Source organism: Galeopterus variegatus, unplaced genomic scaffold, assembly GCF_000696425.1.
Source record: "Galeopterus variegatus unplaced genomic scaffold, G_variegatus-3.0.2 Scaffold817, whole genome shotgun sequence".
Lineage (NCBI taxonomy): Eukaryota > Metazoa > Chordata > Mammalia > Dermoptera > Cynocephalidae > Galeopterus > Galeopterus variegatus.
In genome coordinates, this window is record NW_007726928.1 from 71,424 (window position 1) to 96,054 (window position 24,631).

General features: G+C 48.6%; 1 protein-coding gene across 3 annotated transcripts in view; it reads right to left on the bottom strand.

Annotated features, from left to right (window-relative positions):
- RAP1GAP2 (RAP1 GTPase activating protein 2) overlaps positions 1-24,631 on the bottom strand; it is a 203,525-nt gene that overhangs the window by 48,461 nt on the left and 130,433 nt on the right. For 2 of the 3 annotated variants that reach the window (XR_550470.1, XR_550471.1), the window contains exons 4-8: positions 7,018-7,053; positions 3,320-3,364; positions 2,595-2,627; positions 1,985-2,197; positions 603-706 (exon numbers count right to left, since the gene is read on the bottom strand). Coding sequence is in view for 1 of the 3 variants with exons in the window: in XM_008572665.1 (XP_008570887.1) it covers positions 603-706; positions 1,985-2,216; positions 2,595-2,626 (368 nt within the window). In the remaining 2 variants the exon portion in view is untranslated. Of the gene's footprint in view, positions 1-602; positions 707-1,984; positions 2,217-2,594; positions 2,628-3,319; positions 3,365-7,017; positions 7,054-24,631 lie in introns of those variants that run through there. The other variant, XM_008572665.1, reaches the window with a different exon arrangement.

Here is a 24,631-nt window from a genome sequence, read left to right on the forward strand (position 1 = left end):
CCCCAGTACTTATCACAGCTCCTGGCACAAAGGAGGTTTTACAAAACAAGTTAGTAGAACCAAACAGAACCAAACAGTTCCAGCTCCTGCCCTTGAGAAGGTCACAATCCAGAGAGAGGGGCCCTGGCTTCAGCTATAAATCAGTAGTCCAATTTCAGAGAACCCAGCACACGTAACATGTTTTGGTATCTATCTTCCCCAGCTAGATGTACACCACAGGCAGCATTCTGGCTAACCCTCTCCCGGGATTTGGAGTTGTGTCTCAGCAGGATGAGCCACCCTGAGCCTCCCCTACTTTGTCTTCCCATCTTCCTCAGAGCCATGGGCTCTCACAATAAAGAGAGGCAGGTAGGGTTGTGGTCTAGGTGACCTTGACACCAGGATACCATGCTCACTGCCACAGCCAGCCAGCTGGTGGGAACAGCTGGGTCTCCCTGCCTGGCAACTTCAAACATAGCCCCAAGATTCCAGCAGATCTGTCCCCCGCCCCCCTCCCCCAGCACACCCAGACCAGACTGGTCAGACGGGTATTTCTGGGTCCTTGACCACTCCTGGCAGCCTGCCTGGAAGAGGCATGGCCTCCAACAGTGCAGCAGCCCCACCTGAGGATGATCCGAAGGTACTCAATCCCCTCGGCTTCCTCGCACTTGACCGACAGGATCAAGTTCCCCAGGCTGCTGCCAGTACAGTAGAAGTTGAGATGATCCTAGAAATAGAAATCAGGTGTGAGCGGGAAGGAGGAAACCCTCCAGACATGTCCCCAAAACCACCTCCTGCACCAGGAGAAGCCCCACAGCCTCAAGGAAGAGAAGGATGCTACTGCTGCAGCTGCTACTGACGACAAAGTGAGCTAACTAGCCAACCCTTACTGATGGGCATCATCTTTTTTTTTTTTGGTGGCTGGTTGGTAGGGGGATTCGAACCTGTGACCTCAGCGTTGCCAGCACCATGCTCTCCCAAGTGAGCTCACTGGCCAGCCCCATCATCATATAAATAAGTACCGACTGCCAAGTCCTCAGGATGTGCCTGGCACTGTGCTAAGAGCTTAAAACCTATTATCCCCTTTAATCCTGACCACACCTTTCTGTGAGAGATAACAGGTGGGGAAACCAGTGTTCAGGGAGGTTAAAAAAACACCCGAGGTCACACAACCTGTCAGTGACAGATCCAGCGTTCAAGCCCACGTCTGTCTTACTCTGAAGCTTGAGTTCTTCACCACAATATCCTGAGTTCTCTTTCTTACTCCCAGGGGGTGGCCCTCCCCAATTCAGACCATCTGCAGGAAGAAAGCTAGGGGGAGCCCGGGCAACCCCATCTGAGGGGAGCTGCTCGGGGAGCACAGGCAAACAACACAGCTTCCTGGAGCCCGCCCCAGACCTGACAAATCCGGCCGGGGTCCTGGAATCTGCATTTTAACAAGATCCCAGGGGTTTCTGCGCAGCCTCTTCCCTGTCACTCTGCAAAGCTGCATTAGGCTAGAGATTTCCAGAATCTGCTCTCAGGATTTTGGGAATCTGGTTAGTCTGAAGGGCAGAATGTATTTAAAGAAATGAAACTTTGTCACTTTAAGCAATCAGAGGTTCACAGCACACCTTCCAGTACAAGTACTCAGGGGACCTGCCTGAATGAGGACATGAGAGATTTGCAGGATTTAAATGAAAACAAAGACTTCCAAAGTGTGAGAACACTTTTTTCCTTGAACAGCTAAAACTCCACCCCACCCTCCTTCACCCTGAACACTATCCTTTCCATCACCTCCTAAAACACTTGCTGTGGGTCGTCCCCTCAAGGACCCATCCCATCAAGCCTCCCTGACTTCTGGCACTGTTCCCCTGCTCCCTACCCCCAGGACAGGGCCAGTCAGACACCCCAACTAAGACAGAGGCAGGCAGAAAGGAAGGGGGGCACTGGAGAGAGGACTGCTGGGCTCCCCGGTGCACTCCCTCCTCTGGCGGCTCTTGTGTCCCGGGGCCCTCAGCCTCACCTTCCCTAGGAAGTGCCTGCGGTAGGCCCTGGCTTCGCCCTTGCACTCGAGCTTGTAGCCGAAGGTGTTGGGGCTGAGGTTGTCCTCTTCCTCCTCCTCACAGATGCTGCTGCCCAGTGACGTTGGTGTGCCCACGTTCTCCGGGTCCTCAATCCAGTAGCCCCCAAACTGGGGCAGGATGATGAGAGGGTACGGGCCTCCCTTCTCTACAACCTGGAGGCAGAGGGAGGGTCTGCACTGCAGCCCACCCAGGGAATGCAGGGAGGAGGGATGCCCGTGGTGGTGTCCCTCCCCCACCTCTGAACAGCTCCAAGGAGGGAGCCTGGTACCTGAGGCCAAAGGCAGTCACATGACCCCCTCCTTTAAGCCCCATAACATCTCCAGTTTCACTGAGGGACGCTGTAACCCCAGAGTTGTAAGGCCCGAATGGGCACTCCCAGTTTAAACATGGAAACACTGAGGTCATGAAGGCAAAGGCAGGAAGAGACCTCAGGCCCTCGAGTCCCAGGCCCAAGGTGCTCTCCCATGTGGAGCTGGGGAGGGCCCATCACCATCACCTCCCCAGCAACTGGACCAAGAGCAGGCTGCAGTGCGACCAGCAAGGCCCTACCTCGTCGATGCTGGGGTATGGGATATAGTCATCCTGCAAGACAAGCCAGACGACGCCACTGTCAGTGCCAGCAGTGCCCATAAAACCTGATCACTGTTTCTCTTTCCCTCTCCCAGGTTTGTGGGGGGGGCGCTGAGCTGAGGGGCCTAGCAGGCTGCACCAGGGCTCTGGGGGAAGAACACCAGATGCAAGGCAGCTCTGGGATCCAACATCCCTTGAGCTCTTCTCGAAACAGATAGAACCCGAACACAAACCCTGCTAGCCGAAGATACAGTATAAAAAGGTGCTGAATCCCCACCCAAGTGATACTAGCTTCTCAGGCTAGGGTGCTAGAACAGGAAGGTGACCCCTCATCTCACCCAGCTCCCCTCTCCAGGCAAGGAGGCTGACCGCCAAGTGACGATCTGCACCGCCGGGCATTGGAAACTGAGAGCTGACTGCCCACTGGAGCTGGGGCCCAGATCCAACACCCTTCAACACTATGCAGGAGGAGCTAGGCCAGGCCTGAGGTCCCAGCAAGGCCTCTGCCCTAGCCTGCTCTGAAGCTGCCTTAATGGCCCACCACACCCCAGTGTAATAAGGGCGCAGTCACTTCAATGGCTCTTGGTGAAAATCAGACAGGTGGGAGGTAGAAGACCCCAGCACATGGATGCTCCTCCTGCCTCCTCTCTCACCCTGGCCCCCCCGCCAGCCCACCTGGCTGCCCCCTCACCCACCCAGCCCACCTTGTTCTTCTGGGGTCCCGGCTTCTGCTCTTCAAGCTTGATCCCCTGTGGGAACAAGGAAAAGAGGTTCGTGGAAAAGCAAAGGTCATAAAAAAGGGGCCAAACAGAGGAATCTCCTGAGCTCCTGGCCTTGCCGCGGGTTAGTGATGATAACAGCAACAATGGCTGGCATGTGCTCGGCCCTTAGCACCATGCACCTGGTCACTGTCAGTCCTCCCAGCAGCCCCAGCCGAGGTAGCAGAGTGGCTGGGTTAAGAGCATGGACTCCAGCCAGGTCACTGGGGTTCAGATCCCAACACTGCCATTTACTAGTCTTACAACCTTAGGCAAATCACTAAAACTTCTCTGTGGCTCAGTGTTCTCATCTGTAAAATGGGAATGATGATGGTGCCTACTGTTGTGGTGAAGGTTAAAGGTTAACAATGGGTTAAGCACTTGGAACACTGATTAGGATATAGTAAATGCTATGGATTATTATTGTCATGAGATAGGCTGCTTTATCATCCTGGGACTTAAATACGAGTATCTTCCCTAAGGCAGGTGAGGGGGAAAAATGTCAACCTTGTCATTGGTGTCAGAGCCAGCACTCTGGACCTCATGCCAACCAGCTCCACCCTCTCCCTGGTGGGAGGGCCTGGGGGCCACAGGCAGGAGACCTGGTCCTGGTCCTCATTCTGCTGCAAGCTTATTATTTGTGACCCTTGACACAGTTTAGCCTCTTGGAGCCTCCTCCATAGCTTCATCTGCAAAATGAGGATTATAACACTCACCCTCCCACCTCACAGCTGCAGGGATTATTACCAAGGACAGGACACAATGGCTAGGACTGGACTAAGGGGTCCACCTACGAGTATCTGGAAAATTCAGTTCTGGGGAGCAGTGCCTCATCCAGCAGTCCTGTAGTCCAGTTCTGACTTAACTGGGTTGTGGGAGAGAACACGTGGCATTCCCAAGACTGTGCGAATAAATCAGGTGAGGCTGTGAGATGGTGGGACAGACCAGGAGGAAAGTTCCCCTCCAGAGAGGAGAGAGTCCGCAACAGCCCCCACCTAGCCACGACACTAATGCACTGGAATTTTAACCTTCCGAGGTGAGCTCCCTCTGTGGTTTCATTTGAAGCTCACAGCACCTTTTCACCTGTGAGGAAACTGAAGCCCCAGGAGGAGGTTGCTTACCTAAGGTCGCTAGTGAGTGGCAGGGCCTGGATGTGAAGCTGGGTCATCTGCCCACCAAGTGCATGACCACACCTCCCAACTCCTTGAACACCAAGGTCCTGCTAACCCAGTGGATTTAAACGTGGCTTCTCCATACTTCTCTGGGCTGAGTCACCTGTGACACTGTTCAGGAGAGCGTGGGAGGGCCCCTCCCACTAGACAGGTGCTCCTCTCAAACACAGGGAGAAATATACCTGGGTGGCCCTGCAGACCCTGTCCAGGTTGGCAAACTGGGCAGATGGGGGGTGGAGGGAGTGAGGTCAGGAGTTTATTTTGTTTGTCCTGCATTAGTCACCCCTGTCTGGGAAAAGCCCCTGGGGCAGGAGAGCAAACCTCCTCCCATCCCTCTGCCGTGCCACTCCCTCCCCCACAGCAGAGCCACTGCTCAGCACTGGGCCCTCTCTCCTCTGTGTGTTAATCCTTTGCAACAGATATTATCATTATTTCACCTTCTCCACCAGTGAAGAAACTGAGGCTCAGAGAGGGACAGTGACTGGACCAAAGATATTCCCCTAGAAAGCATCAGGGCTAGAATCTGAACCCAGGACTGAAGGGATCCAACGCTGTGCACTTAGCTCCTCCTGCTTCACAGGGATTGTGCCCTTCTGCAGACGCTTAGACTCCTGGGCTGAAAATCAGGAGTCCCGGATCCTAGTTTCAGCTCTTCACAACTAGCAGAGTGAACGGGGCACTTACTGCCCCAATGCTCCATTTACACACCTGCGGGATGAGGAGAGACGGAGCCCACACTCTAGGACAGGTGCAGTGCGCTTCGTCACTGTGGGCTCCCCACATGGAGTTCGGACACACAGAGTCTCCAGGAACTGTGAGTCCTCTGGGACTGGGGCCCCTGGGCACACGGTAGGGACTTAAACACTGGGGAGTTTGGCTTCAACGGTCTCAACTGAGATGGAATCAGCAAACCACCGTGGGTGTCAGCCATTGTGGAGATACAGAGAAAGAATGAAAACAAGACCCCTGCCCTCAAGAGGCTCCCAATCTAGTTGGGAAGGCAACAGGCCAGGCAGCCTCAAAACAACAGAACAATATGAGTTAAGTGGGGCTGCATTATGTGCTCAAACATTGAAGCCCTTTGCAGGGGAGGCAGGGGACTCCAGCTAGGGGTGAAGGATGGGTGGATTGGGGAGCAACCAGAGAGAAGGCAGGGTGAGCCGCAAATCCCCTGCCGCCTCCCCAGAGTGCAGACCCCAGTGGCTTGTGGTGAAAATCCCAGCTTTGCTCCAAGCCGCTGAGCACTTAATGATACACTGTCTCCCACCACTCACTGTCTCCACTCATGCCTTCCTGGTTTCCGCAACTTGATTATGACTTCCTTAAGTGTGTGCAGAATGAGTTTGTAGTTCACACACTGCTGGGCACAGAGAAGAATTTATAAATTGCTCATGGTAATGACACCACCACTAATATTATTTTTCCTTCAAACAGTCCCTCCCCTGTCCCACCCTCTGGGAGACCAGGCAGCTTCACCAGCATCTCAGGATGGCTGTGGGCACCCCTCCTCCTAGAGCTTTCAGACCATTATTACAGAATCTTCCTTCCTTAGCCTGGAGCATCCCCTTAGGGTAAAAAGTATCATAATGCAATGGCTAAGCCCTCTGGCTCTGAAGCTACTTACCAGCCATGCACCCCGAAGTGCTTTATTCAATAGCTCTGTGCCTCAGTGTTCCCATCTGTGACATGGGGTTACTAACAATATACCTACTTCCGAAGGCCTTGTTAGGAAGAAGTAATGCCTGTCAATCTCTGAGCCCACAGAAGCGATTGAAATATGTGTGCCATTATCAGGATCTTCTTCCCTGTCTTTCCACCCATGTCAATTAAACCTTCTGAAACCCTGCACATATTCCCCAGGACAGCAGCTCTACCTGTGAGCCCTGACCCTCGTGAGGAGTCATCATAAAGGACCCCCAAATCCACACTTAACACTGACTCTTATGTAGTGCCTACCAAGTTTTTACATATATTACCACATTTCATCCCAACTACCGTGTAAGTGGGTATTTTTATTCTTACTTATTTACAGAGGCTTAGAAAAGGTAAGGAACTTGCTCTCTTAAGGTTTTGGTGCAGGATCTGAACTTAGGTCTGCCTCCCAACCCACTGCTCTGCCTCCCCAACACAACGGCTCCCCTAAGAAGGGGCTTGCTTTCTCCGGCTTTCTTTCCAAATCATTCCAAGAACAGGCCCCTTCAAACCCTCCCCATACCCATGGGGTTTACAGCATCCCTGGCTGCTCTGCTGGGGAAGTTCTTCTTTTTATCCTCCATGTCCTTCAGATACAAGTTTCCCAAAGTGCTCTGTGCCACTCAACAGCAAAATGACCTCAGGTTGTCTGGGCCAAGGGGCCCCTCCCTCCAAGGCCCCCAAGTTCTGCTGTGGGTTCTGCCTGGCATTGAGTTCCCCGAGATCCCTGCAGCCCCTGCACCTGAGGCTCAGCTTCTTGCCTGTTCTGGGGGTGCTCACCTGCATCTTCTCCAGCATCTCGAAGAACTCCGCTGACTGCAAGACATAATGAGGGTGGGGAGAGAAAGATGTGCTGAGAAAGCCTCTTCCTCACCAATTATCTGGAAGCTGAGCCCAGGGTTTCCCCAGGGACAAAATTCATTTGGATCAAGAGAGAAGATAATTTGATTTGGCCTCTGCAGGGCTGGAAGGCCAGGACACCCCATATAACAAAAGAGAAAATAAAACATGCCTGGGCTGTCAAATGGCCCTGGGAAGAGCAGCCACTCAGTCTCTGTCAAGCAAGGAGGCCTGTGGGACCCCCAGAAAAGTCAAGTTCCTCAAAATGCCTGTCAGCCCCAGGATTCAGCCTCCAGCAGAATTCATGTTTGGGAGGTTTTCAACCCAGCCGTGGAGGCTAGATGTCCAACACAGGTAGCTTTCCACCTTCTGTGGCGACACGGCCCATCTGTCTCCTCATACAAAGTCTCACTCAGAGAATCCCTGTAAAACCAGTAAAAGCAAAGCCACTACAGGCAGAGCAGCCACGGGCACTTGAGCCCCTGAGGTGCCACCTCTGCCTGCCTCAGTCCCCAGCCCTGAAGGCACAATTGTGGGACCCTAGAGTTTGTGAAACAAAGCCTGAAAACCACTGAACTACAGCCTCCAGGGGCCTGGGAGGATTATTTTTTAAATCTCAGACTGTATTTGTTCAAACCTATAACCTACTTTGGTTCCCCCTTTTTTTTTTTTTTTTTGTACCCGGTTTACACCCCCAGGTACAGATAAACAGGAGAAAGAGGAAGTGGATGGATGGGTGAGGGGCTGGAAGCTATCCCTAACAAAACGCTGCAAAGGTCCATCAGAAGTCCCCACTTCCCATTCCATGAAATCTGCTGCACTTTCTTGTACTAACATCACTGCCCACATCTGGGCACTGGCAAGCCATGAGTTAATGAGTGCCCAGAACAGACAATCCCCAGATGAATAGGAGAGGAAAGAAAACAGAGATGAGGCGGAATGCATCTGTCCTTGTGGCTTCACACAGAGGTAGAGCCTCCAAACCCTCCCCCTTCCTATGAAGGCACCAATGGGCCAGAACTGCCTGGAGCCCCACTGCTCTCAGAATTCTCAGAACCACCATGGGAAGGACCCCTGTGGAGTCACCTGGGGAGACCCAGCCCTGCTACAGACTCCAAACAACCTCTGTCAGGCCAAAGCTGACCTGTCAGAGGCTTTTTGACCAGCAAAAAGCCTCTGACCTACCAGCAGTTCAGTATCTAGGATCTGGAAACCCCACATGCAAATGTACAGGGGTGGTCCTGGGGCACCCACATCCAACACCCTTGACCAGAAGCAGCCACCAAACACCCGGATCCCAAACCTGCCCTTCCTACTTGCTCTGGGTACAAATGCACCATCCACATGGTGCAGTCTTATCAACTCCAGTCTCTCCAGACTAAGATTACCAGACATAAAGAGCTTATACAAATCATTTAGAACAGAAAGACAAGCAGAGAGAGGATGGGGGAAGAGAAGGGGGAGCAGAAACAGCATTTTAAATACACAGACTTCTGACCCAGTAATTCCCATTCTAGCAATCGATGCTCTGAACACACTTGCACCTGTACACAGAGATAGATACACTAAAATGTTCATTGCAGCATTGTTTGTAATAGTAAAAAATAGAAACAACTTCAATGTCAATCTACAGAAAGCTGGTTAGAGCAGGCTACAGCTACACTCACAGAATAAAATACAAATACTATAAACAACTGTATGTCAATAAATTAGACAACTTAGATGAAATGAACAAATTCCTAGAAAAACACAGGCTACCAAAACTGACTCTGAAAGAAATAGAAAATCTAAAAAGACATCTAACAAATAAAAAGATTGAATTAATGATCAAAAACTACCCACAAAGAAAAGCCCTGGCCCAGATGGCTTCATTTGTAAATTCTACCAAATATTTAAAGAAAGAATTAATACTAATTCCTCACATTCACTATCAAGAAAGTGAAAAGAAACCATGGACTAGAGAAAGTACTTACAAATCATATAACTGATAAGGGACTTCTATCTAGAATATACATATAAAAAGCCCATATAATAATAAAAAGACAATTCAATTTACAAATGGGCAAAGGATCTAAATACACATTTTCCCAGAGAAGATATACAAATGGCTAATAAGCACATGAAAAGACACTCAGCATCATTAGTCATCAGGAAATGCAAGTCAAAACCTCAGTGAGATACTGATCATACCACTAAGTTAGCTATTATCAAGAAACAGAAAATAGCAAGTGTTGACGAACACCTGCAGAAATTGGAACGCTGGTATATTGCTGATAGAAATGTAGAATGGTGCAGCAGATGTGGAAAATAATTTGGCAGTTCCTCAAAAAGTTAAACAGAGTTGCCACATAACCCAGAAATTCTGCTCCTAAATATATACCCAAAATAACTGAAAACAGGTACTCAAAAAAATACTTGTACACAAATGTTCACAGCAACACTATTTGCACTTGCCGAAAGGTGGAAACAACCCAAATGTCCATCAACTGATGAATGGATACACAAAAGGTGGTATATTCGGACAATGGAACTGTATTCAGCCATAAAAAATAATGAAGTAATGATACATGCTACAACATAGATGAACCTTAAAAACATCATCTAAGTGAAAGAAGGTAGACATAAAAGACCACATGTTGTATGATTCCATTTATATGAAACGTCCAGAAAAGGCAAATCCATAGACAGAAAGTAGATTAGTGGTTATTCAGGACTGAGGGGAATGGTGAATTGGGGGGTGATTTTTGAGGTGACAAAAATGTTCCAAAATTGATTGTGGTGATGGTTACACAACTCTGTAAATATATCAAAAACCACTGAATTGTACATTTAAACGGGTGACTTTGGAGTATGTAAATTATACCTTAATAAAGCTATTCAAAAAAAACTATACAACCATTCAAAAAGAAAGCGACACATTCATATTGCTTACATAAGACGCTCTCCAAGACATATTAAGTTGGGGTAGGGAGCATATCAGAGACCAGCAAATTGAATACAATCTCACTTTTTAAAAAAAAAACCCTGGGGCCGGCCCGGTGGCGCACTGGATAGTGCACCGCTTGGGAAGCGCGGCGGCGCTCCCGTCCGGGGGTTCGGATCCCACATACAGACCGGCTCCCGCTCACTGGCTGAGCGAGGCGCGGGAGCAACACCGAGGCTTGCAATCCCGTTGCCGGTCCCCGGTCCGGTACGGGGGCAACACTGAGGGTTGCGATCCGTTGCCGGACACGGAAAAAAGACAAAAGACAAAAAAAAAAAAAAAAACCCTAAGAACAAAACCTAAAGCTAGCTATATGTATATATATAAGTGCATAGAAAATGATCTGGAAAAATATACCTTGAACTATCAAAAAGTGATCATATCAAGAAGGGGGGATGAGTGTGGTGGAAAGGTTTATGCTTTACATTCAGTCTACTTCCCAAATAGGTAGACCCACATGACTTGCATAATCAAACTTGAGATAAATACAAGGGGTCTTCAAAAAGCTCCTGGAAAGACTTGTATTATCTTTCAATTTCATTTTTCTGCAAACTTCTTGAAGGATGCTTTGTAAACACATCTTGCAAGGGAAACAGAAAAATGTGCAAAGGACATGAGCAAATTGCTGAAGGAGAAACATAACGTGACCAATAAACACACGGGCACATGCCCAACCTCCCCAGTTATTAAAGAAATTAAGATGATGATAAGATAACCTCGTTCATCTACCAGATTGGCCAATGTGAGCAAACATGTGGGGTCAAGGACACAGGAACTGTAGGTTAAGTGTGTACATGATACAGTCTTTCTAAAGGGTAATTTGGCACCATGTGTCCAAAGCCTTTAAAACATTCACATCCTTTGGTCCAAAAACTCACTCTAGGGAATTTACCCTGAAGCAGTATTTGGGCAACAGCACAAGGACACATAGACAAGGATGCTTGTCACAGCATTGTTTATAAGCAATAAAGTGAAAACGAAGTACCCACCAGCAAGGGAAGGAGTAAATAACTCACGGGAGTACGCCCGCATAATAAAATACTACGAGAGGAGATCTGTGTTAATTATGCCAGAACAAAGATTCACAACACACTGCTAAGGGACAAAAATAGGGTTTAGAACAAGATGATGCCTTTTTTTTTCAATTAAACACAAAATACATGTTGGTGTATACAAGTGTAGGGCTGCATATGAGAACACATATCCACCCTCCAGAGAAAAGTAACTTAAAGGGTACATGCCACATGAAGTAGATTGAGGATGGTTTTTTTCTTCCCCTTTTTGCTTTTCGGAATTTAAAATTTTTTCTACAACAACTATAAATTATTTTTGCAATTAATCAATGTTTTTAAGACTTCAACACATAAGCGAAGGCTCTAGCAGCCCTTTCTTTGCTTACCCCAACTCTAGGTACAGGGCAGGGGTGTGTCCAGGGACACAAGTACATAGCCTTGGGTGCCTGCAGAAAGCCTCTGGATTCAGGCCAATTCATTCTGGAGTGTATCTTTGGCTCTGAATATTATAGACTAAGAGGCTCTCCTGAATCACCCCCAAATCCAGCTCACTCTGTTATCCATTTAAGTCGGCAATCAAAAAATTCTTTAGGTGTATTCTTAGGCAATGCCCTTCAAACAGTTAACCCCAACAGATGAAGCACCTTCAAGGCATGGACTGGACACCAGAAGTACCAGGCAAGGGCCTGACTTTCAGGATACTGCATCTTAATTATGAGACAAAGCTGTCCAGGTAGGTTATGTGACAGATGACCAGTGTAACCAGGGTTCTGAGGAGGCACGAAACACTTCTTGCTGGGAGGTCAAACATAGATCTCTATTGTTGAGTAACAAATTACTCCAAAGTTTAGTAGCTCAGAATAATTTCTTTGGATCAGGAATTCGGGAGTGGCTTAGCTGTGCAGTTCTGGCTCAGGGTTTCTCACGTGTTGCAGTCAAGACGTCATCAGGGACTGTGGAGATGGCACATTCAAGTGGATATGGGCAGGAGGCCTCAGGTCCTTATCACATGGGCCTTTCCATAAGCTGCTTGAGTGTTCTGAAAACACGACCTAGTCTGAGACCATATACCAAAAACAACACATCAAGGAAGGCTTCTTGCAAGACGTAAGATCAATGAATGGTGGTCAGTGGATCAGCCCAGCTGGACTGAGGCCTCTGGGTCAGACATCCTGACAGCAGACGGGAAAGGAGAGCTGTGGTCTGGGCCTGAGAGATCTGAACACCAGGAATCCAGGCTTGATCTGCGAGGCAGTGCAGAACTACTTAGTCTGGGTGCAGCAGAAAGTCACAGGAGGCAGCAGAGCTCAGTGCAAAGCCAGGTGTGGGGAGTGGATGACCTGCTACTGCCCAGCCATGTGGCATGAGGCATGTTAACCTCTCCTAATTCCTCCTCTCTTACTTTCCTCACATGAAAACTGAATCAACCTCTGACTTTCGGGGCTCTCATGTGGATAAAGTGAGAACATGTACAAGAAGTGCCCAGCCAGGGCCTGGTCCACAGCAATCGCTCAGTAAATAGCAGCTGCTAGAAGGAACTACTAGAAAGCTCACTCTGGAACCATGCCTTGTCCTGTTGGGAGACTGTCTAGCAGCTTTTAGGATACTTCACTTTTCTTGACCTCACTGGTCCTCCCAAAGACGGTGTGTTTAGATTACTGTTAAAATGGGTCTGTGTAACTAAAACACCTATTGAGATAGAGAACAGTGCAGTCACCCAGGAACCTCATGTGTCCCATCCCAGGCCCTCCACCTGCCACACAGACCCTTGCTCCAAGTTTACTTTCACCATGGGTTGGTTTTGCCTCTTCCAGACTACCACACGCACAGAACCGTGCCCTGCATGCTCCTTCTGGCTGGCTCATTCCCCCAGCATCATGGTTGTGAATATCACTCCTGATGTTTCATGTATCAGCAGTTTTTTTCCACTCCTGCCAAGTTGGACTCCATTGTGTGGATATCCCAGTTTATTCACTCACCTGTTGACGGACATTTGGGTTGTTTCCATTTGGGGTTAATACAAATAAAGCTGCCAAGAACAATTTTTTACAAGTCTTTTTATGGATATGTGTTTTCCATTCTATTGGATAAAATACCCAAGTGTGGGACTGCTGATTTATACGTAGGATGTAGGCTTAACTTTGTATGAAACAACCAAACACTTTTCTGCAGCAGCTGGGCTATTTCACATTCCCACCAGCAACGTCTGAGAATTCCCATTTTTTCCCACACCCTCAGCAACGTTTCTTCTTGTCTGTGATTTTGATTATACCCATTCTTGTGGGTGTGCAGTGGCATGTCATTGTGGTTTAATTTGCATTTCCCTGATGATAATGATGCTGAACACTTTTTCACCTACTTATTAGCCAATTATACGTCTCCTTTTTGTGAAGCGTCTATACGAGTCCTTGTCTATTTTTTATTGGAGTTGTAGGAGTTTCTTCTTATTCTGGAAATGTCTTGTGTTTATATATATTTATATGAGAAAGAGAAGATAAGCTGCAAATGTGGGCACTCTGCTGTCCAGGCTGCTTCAGGGACTGAGGGTTTTGGGATCCAGCTTGGCCTGGGCAGTTGACACCTCTGTGCCTGTTTCCTAATTGGCTGAAACTATACAGTAAAATGACTGCATACAACAGGGTCTTAGAGGTGCTTGGCATGTCATTCCTCAATATGCTCTATACATTATTGTTATTATTATTACTTTCTTTTTTGCAGCTGGCCGGTACAGAGATCCAAACTCTTGAGCTTGGTGTTATAGCACTACACTCTAACCAAATGAGCTAACCAGCCAGCCCATTATTATTTTTAATTAAACTTATTATTTTGTGACAACTAGGTTCACATGTAGTTGTGAAAAATGACACAGAGATCCCTTGTTTTGTTTGCCTGTTTCCCCCAATGGTAACATCTTACAAAACCTTAGTGTCACAGCCAAAATATTGACACTGACGCAGTCAAGATACGGAAATCTCCATCCCCACCAGGATCCCTGATGCTGTCCTTTCACAGTCATGCCCACTTCCTTAACCCTTGGAAACCTCTCATCTGTGCTCCATCTCTGTAACTTTGTCACTTGGAGAATGCTGTGTAAGTGGAATCATACGATACTGTATGCACTAGGTGGTCTCCTGTACCAGTAGTTTGTTCCAGTAGCTGGGCTCCACTGTGTGGACGTGCCACAGTTTGCTTAACCACTCACCTGTTGAAGGACATCTGGGTTGTTTCCAATTTGGGGCTATTACAAATAAAGCTGCTATAAACAAACAAACAAACAAAAATGGGTCTGTGTTTCCTGAATGAAGATGCTACACGTCCTGAGGCTGGCTCGGGTGGTAAGAAGGAGTATAGTTCAGCCTTAGCCATAAGTAACACACTGGGTGGACAATTCCTGCATGGACAGAGCCCAGGAGCAGAAATCAGCCAGTGGCAACTTGGCCTCAGCTGGGCTGGCCCCGCTTCTTAGTGACTCGTTGAACTTTCCAAGGGAACAGTTCCAGCTTTGGCAGAGAGTGAGTCTCCTTTTCTACCCAGAAGCAGGGTGACTCAGGCCAGCCTGGAACAGCAGCTCCAGCCATTCAGACCCACCCTGTCCATACACAGCCAAGGGCACACAGCAGGCACTCAATAAATGCTCACTGACTCACTGGCACTGTCCCACAGGACAGACTAAGGAAAGGGATCTCCCTCCATCAGGAAGTAGCCACTGGACTTTCACAGAGGAATGTCGTTCGGCCTTCTCATCAATAGCAGCAACAGCTCAGCTGTCTAATTTATTATTAGTGACAGCCGTTGCCACTTAAGTCAGAGTGGCGGCCAGTATTTTCCCATGGGCTCTACTTTAACAGCCAGTCTAGTAGGCCATGAAATAATCATGCAGGGCCAGCACACAGCCAAGGAAATCACAGGCTGGGCCCCAGGGTTCTGTCCGGGTTCAACCCCTGTCCTCCCCACCTCCCCATATAGAAACCACCTGGTCTTCCTTTGGGAGGGCAAAGAGAGTTTTGGAGGCAAAAAATGCTGGAGGAGGTCCCAGGGAGCAGAGCAGCCATGAACAGCAACTGCAAGGAGCATCTTAGTTTGGGGACCTCTTGAGAAGTCTCCCGATGCTCCTACTTGCCAGCTCTGGTGCTTGCCCATTGCCCAGGCAACAGAGAAGCAGAAGCAATGGGAGAAGGATGGCATTTGTGTGCATTTGGGGGGGGGCCACTGCCACCCATCTCACTGCCCTGTGCCGTTCCCGCAGGCAGGAGCACTGCCTGTCTCCCTCTGGTCACAGCAGCTCTGCACGTGGACACGGCTTCCCTCTGCAGATGGCAGCCACCTGTTCTTTTTTCCTTGTTGCATCTAGCTCATGAGACCCCCACCAACACACTCGCCTCTCCCTCCTCCTTGCTCACTCTACTTGGTGAGATGACACCCACTGCCACCCACCTGCAGAGGGCCCAGTGGGGCGGCCGGCGCTAACTCTGGGCCCCTCTCCTCCACTCCTGGAGGCAGGGGTGTGTTTATATGGGAGTAGCCATGCTACACCCCCTCCCAGGAGGTGCCACATGCCCACTGCATGCAGCACAGGACAATGCTATCTGAGTACTCTGTGTCTGGGGTGGAGCTGACGACAGCGCCGCCCCCCCAGGGCTGTGGTGGGACCCCACGAGCCCATGTGCACAGAGCCTGCACGGCACCCAGCACACAGAACCCACTTGGTGCACACAGCAATAGCCTAGTTGTTCCTGCCCATCTTGATGCAGGACACACACTGAGGGGGCAAAGCCACATCAACAGCAATGAGGAACACGTGACACTGAGACAAAGATGGAGGAGGAGGTGTTTTCCACCCACCTGGAGTGGAGATATGGGCCGGGTGGTGCTTGGGGGAGGAAGCAAACCGGGGTCAGAGCAAGTTTCTCATCCCTACGGAGAAGGAAGACATCACAGAAGAGAAGGAATTCCGGAGAGTTTTGTAAAGAGGTTTATGGAAAGCTGGGGAGCCCGACACCCAGAGCACACAGCCCACTGGGAGCCAGATCGGATGTGTCCCACAGCTGCCTGCCCACCAAGCACACCATGCTGCCAGCTCCGCTGCTGGCTCAGAGGTCCCCATCCACAGGGCAGGCAGGATGAGGGCCAGGTGGCCACTGGCCCGGCTGCTGAAGCCTGCGGAAAATGCAGGGCTGCTCCCGGCAAGAGCACAAGGGGTAGTTCACCAGAATAGAAGGTCCTCGAGGGCAGGGCTCTGTTTATTGTGTTCACTGCTATACCCCTGGGCCTAGAACTACTTTGTACTTAGCAGATGCTCAAGAAACATTAGCTGAATGAATGACTGAATACTCTGCCGAGCAAGGTGAAAATGAAGCAGGCAATGGAGGCTGAGTCTTAGGCCTGGGTATTGGGAAAATATAGGAAAATGGTCAGGGCCCCTCGGATGTTCCGAATCTTGCCGAGCATTTGATGTAAATATGTATGTGCATCTGGGTGTTCCTTGGCTATTGACTGATATAATTGCACGTGTGCACCCAGGTGTCCTGGGTTATGGACTTAAGTATAAAGGACAAGCGACTCTCATCCACGGGGGCCCTCCCACCCCTGTGATACCCCGGGGACACCGTGGGGAGGCCGTTGCTGCCAGTGCTGCTGGGACTCTCTGAGAGGCCGCCACCTGACCTGTAAGCTGCTGGACCTGTAAGCCGCTGCTGCCATTGCTGAGGATGGAGCTCATGTCGGCCAACAGCTCCCGGAATCTTTCCCAGTTACCTAGCATGGACCTACATGTGAGGGGTCTGAAGACCCAACCTGGAGTGTGAGGGGTCTGGTGACCCAGTCTGGAGAGTGGGTTTGAAGGGTCTGTGGGCTCTAACTCCTAGACCTGACAATACAATTGGAAAACTTAGTAGAACTAAAATAATGAAATGTTTTGGCTTTAGTTATGAATTGCCCTAGCCATACAATTGGGGTAGCTATTGCCTCAACCTGACAACTAGCAATTTGCATAGTCTGTAGCTTTACACTGGAAGTGGCTGGTTCTAGCTTCTCTGGATGTCTAGAGTCCCAGGCTGGACAGGCCAGCATTCCTGCTAGTAAGAGCTGTTTGTTCTCTGGCCACAGACTGCACCCCTCACCCTGGACAACCTATCTTCAATGGGTGCCTCGAATGATAAGCTGCCCTCCAGAATCAGGTCTTGTTCCAACCAAGTCTCCCCCCACCACCATCACCAAACCGCCTGCACACTCCTCTTTCCCTGTAAGATCTCCCCTCCCACCAACTCATGCTGCCCACAGCTCCTCTGCTGCTAGAGTGCTTCTCTATGTCACCTTGGGCCAGGAGCCTGTGACGGCTCTCTATTACCTCTCCCAGTGGTAATGCAACGGGAGGGCTTGTTAAAACACCACTTCCTGGGCCCCACCCCTAGAGTTTCTGATTCTTGGCTGGAGAATTTGCATTTCTAACAAGTCCCCAGCTGACCACACTTTGAGAACCACTGATCTATAGAATTAATCATGTTTAATGCAAGTGGTATGTGAGAAGGACCATCTCTGAGGAGAGATGGAGCAAGGTGGGCAAGGGTGGGAAGATGGCTGGGTTTTTATAGGACATCTTAAAAATGAGGCAAACTTATATTTAAATCTCTTCAAGACAGAACTTGAAGATGCAAATGACTACAGGCACCAGGCAAGCCACAGAAAAACGAAGGGATACGAAATAAAGAGACTGAATCAGTACATTTAAAACTTTCCAGCCAAGAAAAGTCCAGGACCAAATGGCTTCATAATGAATTCTACCAAAAATTTAAAGAAGAATTAACATCAATCCTTCTCAAACTCTTCCAAAAAATAGAAGAGGAGGAAACACTTCCTAACTCATTCTATAAGGCCAGCATTACCGGAGGAACCACAAGAAAACTACAGACAATATCTCTTATGGATATAAAGGCAAAAATCCTCAACAAAATGCCAGCAAACAGAATCCAACAGCACATTATGATACACCATGACCAAGGAGGATTTATCCCAGGAAATGCAAACTTGGTTCAACATAAGAAAATTAATGTAATATATCACATTAATTAATGAAGGAATGTAGGGGAAATACAGGAAAATGGTCAGGGCCCCTCAGATGTTCAGAAACTTGCCAAGCATTTGACGTGAATATGTACGTGTGCCCAGGTTTTCCTTGGCTGTTGTCTGATATAGATGCGCATGGGCACCCAGGTGTCCTGGGTTATCGGACTTAAGTATAAAGGACGAGTGACTCTGATCCACAGGAGCCCCCCGCCCCCAGGATGCTCCTGGGGGGTGGCCACAGGGAGGCCGCCACCACCACTGCTGCTGCTGCTGGATCTGCTGTACGCTGCCACCACTGCCACTGCCAAGGAAGCTGAAGACTGAGGACTGAGCTTGTGTCATCTGCCAACGGCTCCCAGGATCTTTTCCAATTACCTAGCATGGACCTGTGTGTGAGGGGTCTGGTGACCCAGCCAGGAAGGTGAGGGGTCTGGTAACCCAGCCTGGCATGTGAGGGGTCTGTGACCCTGTCTGTACAACAGGTTTGAAGGGCCTGCAGGCTCTAACCCCTCATCCTGACAATACAAATGGAAAACTTAGCGTAACTAAAATAATGAAACATTTTGGCTTTAGTTATGAATTAGTCTTAACCATACAACTGGCGTAGTCTGTAGCATTACAAGGAAAAAAACACATGATCATCTTAATTGATGCAGAAAAAGCACTTGACGGAATACAATGTGTTTTCACAATAAAAACACTCAAAAAACTAGGAATAAAAGAGGACTTCCTCAACATGATAAAAGGCATTTTTTTAAAAACCCATAGCTAACATCATGCTCAATGGCGAAAGACTGAAAGCTTTCCCCCTAAGATTATGAACAAGATAAGGATGCTCACTTTCACCACTACTATTCAGTGTACTGAAAGTTCCAGCCAGAGCAAAGAAATAAAAGACATTCATAATGGAAAAGGAAGAACTAAAACTATCACTATTTTCCAATGACATGATCCTTTATTTAAAAAACCTCAAGGAATTCACATACGCACATAAAAACTGCTAGAGCTGATAAAGGAAGTCAGCAAAATTACAGAGTATAAAAATCGGTGGTGCTTCTATATACCAGCAATGAACAAGAAAATTAAGAAAACAATTCCATTTACAATAGCATCAAAAAGAATAAAATACCTAGAAGCAAATTTAACAAAAAGACTTGTACACTGAAAACTACAAAACAATGCTGAAAGAAATTAAAGACAATCTGAATAAATGGAATGACATCCCATGTTCATGGATTGGAAGATTTGGTATTGTTAAGATGGCAATACCACAAAAAGTGATCTACAAATTCAACACAATCCCTATCAGAATTCTAGCTGGCCTTTCTGTAGAAATTGAAAAGCTGATCCTAAATTTGATATGGAAATTCAAGTCATCCAGAACAGCCAAAATATTCTTGAAAAGGAAGAACAATGTTGGAGAACTCACACTTCCCAGTTTCAAAACTTACTACAAAGCTACAGTAATTAAAACAGTGTGGTGGTGGCATGAGTATAGACATGTAAACCAATGGAAGAGAATTGAGTCCAGAGATAAATCTACACATCTATGGCCAACTATTTTGTTGTTGTTGTTGTTGTTGTTGTTGTTGTTTTGGGGGGGACCAACTGGCCAGTATGGGTATTCGAGTCTGTGACCTTCGGTTTATGAGGCTGCACTCTAACCAAGTGAGCTAACAGGCCAGCCACTATAGCCAACTGTTTTTTGACAAGGGTGCCAAGACCAATCCTAGAGAAAGAATAGTCTTTTCAATAAATGATGCTGGAAAAAAACTGGATATCCACATGCAAAAGAGTAAAGTTGGTAATTCTATTTTTAATTTTTTTAATTTTTTTGAGGAGCCTCCAAACTGTTTCCATAATGGCTACACCATTTTACATTCCCACCAACAGTGTTACAAGGACTCCAATTTCTCCACATCCTCCCCAGTTATCTTTTATTTTTTTGACACTAGCCATCCTAACAGGTGTGAAGTAATATCTCATTGTGGTTTTGATTTGCATTTCCACCTTTTCATTCACCCACTGACGGTTTGTATGTCTTTGGGAAAATGTCCATTCAAGTCTTTAGTCCGTTTTTTTTTTTTTTCCTTTTTGTCTTTTTTTTCGTGACTGGTAACGGGATCGCAACCCTTGGTGTCACGCCCGCAACCCTCGGTGTCGCGCCCGCACCATGCTCAACCAGTGAGCGGACCGGTCACTATATGGGATCCGAACCCTCGGCGGGAGCGCTGCCACACTCCCAAGCGCTGCACTCTACCTAGTGTGCCACCGGGCCGGCCCTTTAGTCCGTTTTTTAATCAGGTTATTAGGTTTTTTGGTTTTTGGATTTTTATTTATTTATTTATTTACTTTGCCATTGAGTTGTAGGAGTTCCTTATATATTTTAGAGATCAACCCCTTATCTAATACATGGTTTGCAAATATTTTCTCCCATTCCTAGGCTGCTTTTTCAGTCTGCTGTTTCCTTTGATGCACAGAAGCATAATAATTCCATCGCTATAAAATATCTAGAATGGGCAAATCCATAACTTCAGAAAATAGACTAGTGGTTGCCAGCAGCTGACAGGGGAGGAGAGAGAGGGGAGTAATTGCTTATTGGGGTTTTATTGGGGGATGATGAGAACATTTTGGAACTAGATAGATGTGATGGTTGCACAACATTGTGAATGTATTAAATGCCACTGAATTGTTTGCTTAGTTTTCAACTAATTAAAAAATAATTAGTTTTATGTTATATAAATTTCACCTCAATTTTTAAAAAAAAGAAAGGTTTGGGGAGTGAGACTTTGGTAAACCAAAGAACTCACATCCCTCCCAACAGGGCAGCTGCTACTCATCTCTAAACAAGCTGCCAAGCAGAAATGCAAGCTCAATGTTGCTGGAGTTTTCAAGTTTTCAAGACAAGTCAGATGTCTACACCTTTATGTGAGCTCTCCAAAATTTATACATTGATAACCAACTCAAATTTTTAAAAATCTGCTCTTGACAATAGGGAGCCATTGAATGTTCCTGAACTACAACGTGAGATAATATAAGCAAAATTTTAGCAATTCCCAAGGTATCCTCTGTTGGGCACCCATGATGTGCCAGACTGAATCGGGAACTTTACAAATGCCACCCCATAAGCCTCACAAGTGCTGAGGGAGGGAGGGTTAGAGGGTTGAAGGCTAAGAGTGGTTAAACAACTTGCCCAAAGTGAACAAACTTAGTAAAGGCAGAACCCAGATTCAAGTCCACATCCATCTGGGTTTGCCAACTCAACATCTCACTGCATGTCTGATGGGCATCTCAAACTTAACAAGGTCAAAACAATCTGTCATTGGGGCCGGCCCGGTGGCGCGCTGCTACAGTGCGCCGCTTGGGAGCACGCCGGTGCTCCCGCCGAGGGTTCGGATCCCACATACAGACCGGCCGCTCACTGGCTGAGCGAGGTGTGGGTGCAATACCGAGGGTTGCGATCCCGTTGCCGGTCCCGGTCCAGTGCGGGCGCGACACTGAGGGTTGCGATCCGTTGCCGGTCACGAAAAAAGACAAAAAGGAAAAAAAAAAAACAATCTGTCATTGATTCTTTCCCTCAAAACCCTTCCTCTGCCCCAGCCAGTCTTTCCATCTCAGAGAGGAGTGTCTCTGACCATCCTGATGCTCAGGACAAAACCCTGAGAGTCATCAATGATTTCTCTTATCCTTCATCTCCCACGTCAATCCTCCTGCAAGTCTACCATTAAGATGCGTCCATGTCCGACCACTTCCCACTACCTCCACAGCCTCCTTCACCTCGTCTTCTCTCACTGGACCATGCAACAGCCTCCTCGTCAGGTTCCTGCCTCCCTACAACCCCCTCTCTAATCCGTTCCTCATACAATAGCCACATGGTCTTCATGAAAGATAAATCAGACCATATCAGTCCCCAGCTTAAAAGCTTCCAATATACCACTACATACCCCCTGCCCTAGTCCAGAGAGGTCGGGCCATTTCTATTTGGAAATAGGTCCCCCCACCCCCATTCTGGAGCCAACAGTGGCAAAGCCTGAAGTTGAGGAACTTCTTGGCCCATCCCCCCAAACAAATGTCCTGTCCCTCCCCACACTCATCCCTTAACTGTCACCCCAGACCCCCTAGAGGAAAAGGGGATGACACAACCAAGGAGGGGAAATAAGGGAAAGAAAACAGCCAGTCCCCAGCTAGCAGCAGGCAGGGGTGTGAAGAGCCCCACAGTGCCCACCTGGCCAAGTCAGCCTGGGCCCCCCATGTTCACCAGGAGGGAACAAAAGGGCCTGGCAGAGCTGAAATAGGGGTCCACAGAGCCTCAAGGGACAACCTGACTTGGCAGCAAAGGACCACGACTCTCCCTACTCACCACCCCAAGTCTGACACTAACCACACTCTGAGGCTCTGTGACAGGATGCAGAGTTCCCTGATGGGGCCACCCAGGGACCAGTGCACAAAGAAGAGAGAGGCAGGACCCACAGGGCTGGCCTAGCCAGCTCCAAGTGTCTGATCCAGGCAGAAGCCCAGCTGAAGCGTTCCCCCCTCTCTTGCCCTGGAGACCACCACCTGCAGCATGGCCTGCACCTGGCAGTTGGTCCCCTCAGGCCCTGGCATGGCACCAAGAAACCTTCTCAGAGGAGCACAGAGGTGAGTTCTGTTCAGTCCCCTGCTAGGAGCCCACTGCAAATCTCTGGGCCAGGGAGGAAGGGCCCTGGTCTCTGACTCTGTGCCCTACCCTCCCACGTCCTCCCACACACAGAGTCCCCTCTGTCCGGGATCTTTGTGCCTCCTTCCCCTGAGCGACAGGTGGCTTCCATGCCCCATGTCAGGCAAACAGCCACTAGGGGCTCCCTGCCGGGTGACAGTAGGAGGGACCCTACCCACTACCTGCTCCAGGCAGCAGGGCCTGGACAGGCATTTCTCCACAGCCTAGGGACACTCACCAATAGATTCTTTAAGAAATCCATCATCTTCTGCCAGCGCCTGTCCCCTGTGAGTCGGGGGGCCCTGTCTGCCTTAGCACCACTACAGCTGCTGCTGCTGCTACTACCACAGTGGCAGCTGCTGCTGCCGCTGACGTTGGACAACTTCCTTAAGATCAAACAAGGAACTGTGGGATTTGGGTGCCTGCCCAGATCTATTAGTCCACAAGGACTAGCCCTGACCTTTGACCCCTTCCTCTGCGGGTGTGTTTTTCTGGGGAGTCCAGAGCTGGTGGAGATGCCACCCGTCATATGGTGTAACAGCAAGGGGTCCCTCCCTTCCCAAGGGAGAGGCACCTTGCCAGCAGATTGCAAGAAGATACCTGTTTGGGGCTAGGAAAGTAAAGGGGGAAAAAGCACTCTTCCCCTCCCACCCCTGCCTTGAATGAGTTCTCAACAGTGCTGGCCTGCGAGGCCAGATGGAAGGCAGGACTGGGGCACAGGACGCCAGCCACAGTGCCAGGCCCAAAGAAGACAATGTCTGGTGTGCTGCGGAACTCAAGGCAGGCCCCACTCGACTGGGGCCTTAATTTTCCCATCTGTGAATTGGGAAGCCCTAAGCACAAGGAAAATTAAAATGAAGCAAAAGAAAGATCAGGTACCTGCATCTTTAAAGGCATTCCCATGGATTTAACAGAGCCTAAAGCATTGCTTGCCAAAGATTTGAAGAAACAGCTCAAAGAGTAAGGGGTTGCTTCTGAGAAAGGGGGTTGTGGGAAGGGGTGCAGAGGCATAGAGAACTATTTTCTTGCAGGAACAGCCTGGATTTTTTTTTTTAATCCATTGCATGTATTACTTTGTTTAAAAAAAAATTTTTTTTTATGTGCTTTAAAAAAAGAGAGTGGTCCACAAGCCCTGTGGCCATCCCATGAGAAGAAATTAAAAATAAATGAAGAGAATGGTTTGAGGAGGTTCGTATGCATCTGCAGCTCCCCCAGAGGTGCCAAGTGCTGTGCTGTTAGGAGCACAAGTGTGGGGAGGGAGGAGCCAGGCCCCAGAGCTCAGCCCTGGGCTCTCCCGGGTCTCAGCTTCTCTTTCCAACACCAGTAAACACGTCCCACTCCATACCCCTCCAGGGCCCTCAGTCCCATTCCAGCTTTGGGAGGAAAGTAATGTCCCCGTGGAAGGAAAGAAGTAACAAGGCAGTGTGATGTGCTAGAAATAGTTCAGTGTGAGGCAGACATGCTTTTGACTCATGGCTCTCTCACAGACACTCTTTGTGAGCCAGTTACTCAGCCTCTGAGCCTCAGTTTCCACATCTGTAAAATGGAGAAATATGACCCACTTTGCCAGACGGCTGTAAAATAGGACGCGGTGTACGTGCTGTGCTCAGTGCAAGGAGAGGCATGAGATACCCTTCATAAGTGGCAACTGTGATGATCACTAATTCTTCCTCCCAGCTCTGGCTCCACACTCCCAAGACAGCATGAAAAGAACCCCATCAGGAGGCTGATCTTGTCTCTGCTTTCCCTGCTCCTGCCCAGCTGGCCGCCAGACACACAGCCCACCTCCTCTCTCCAGCC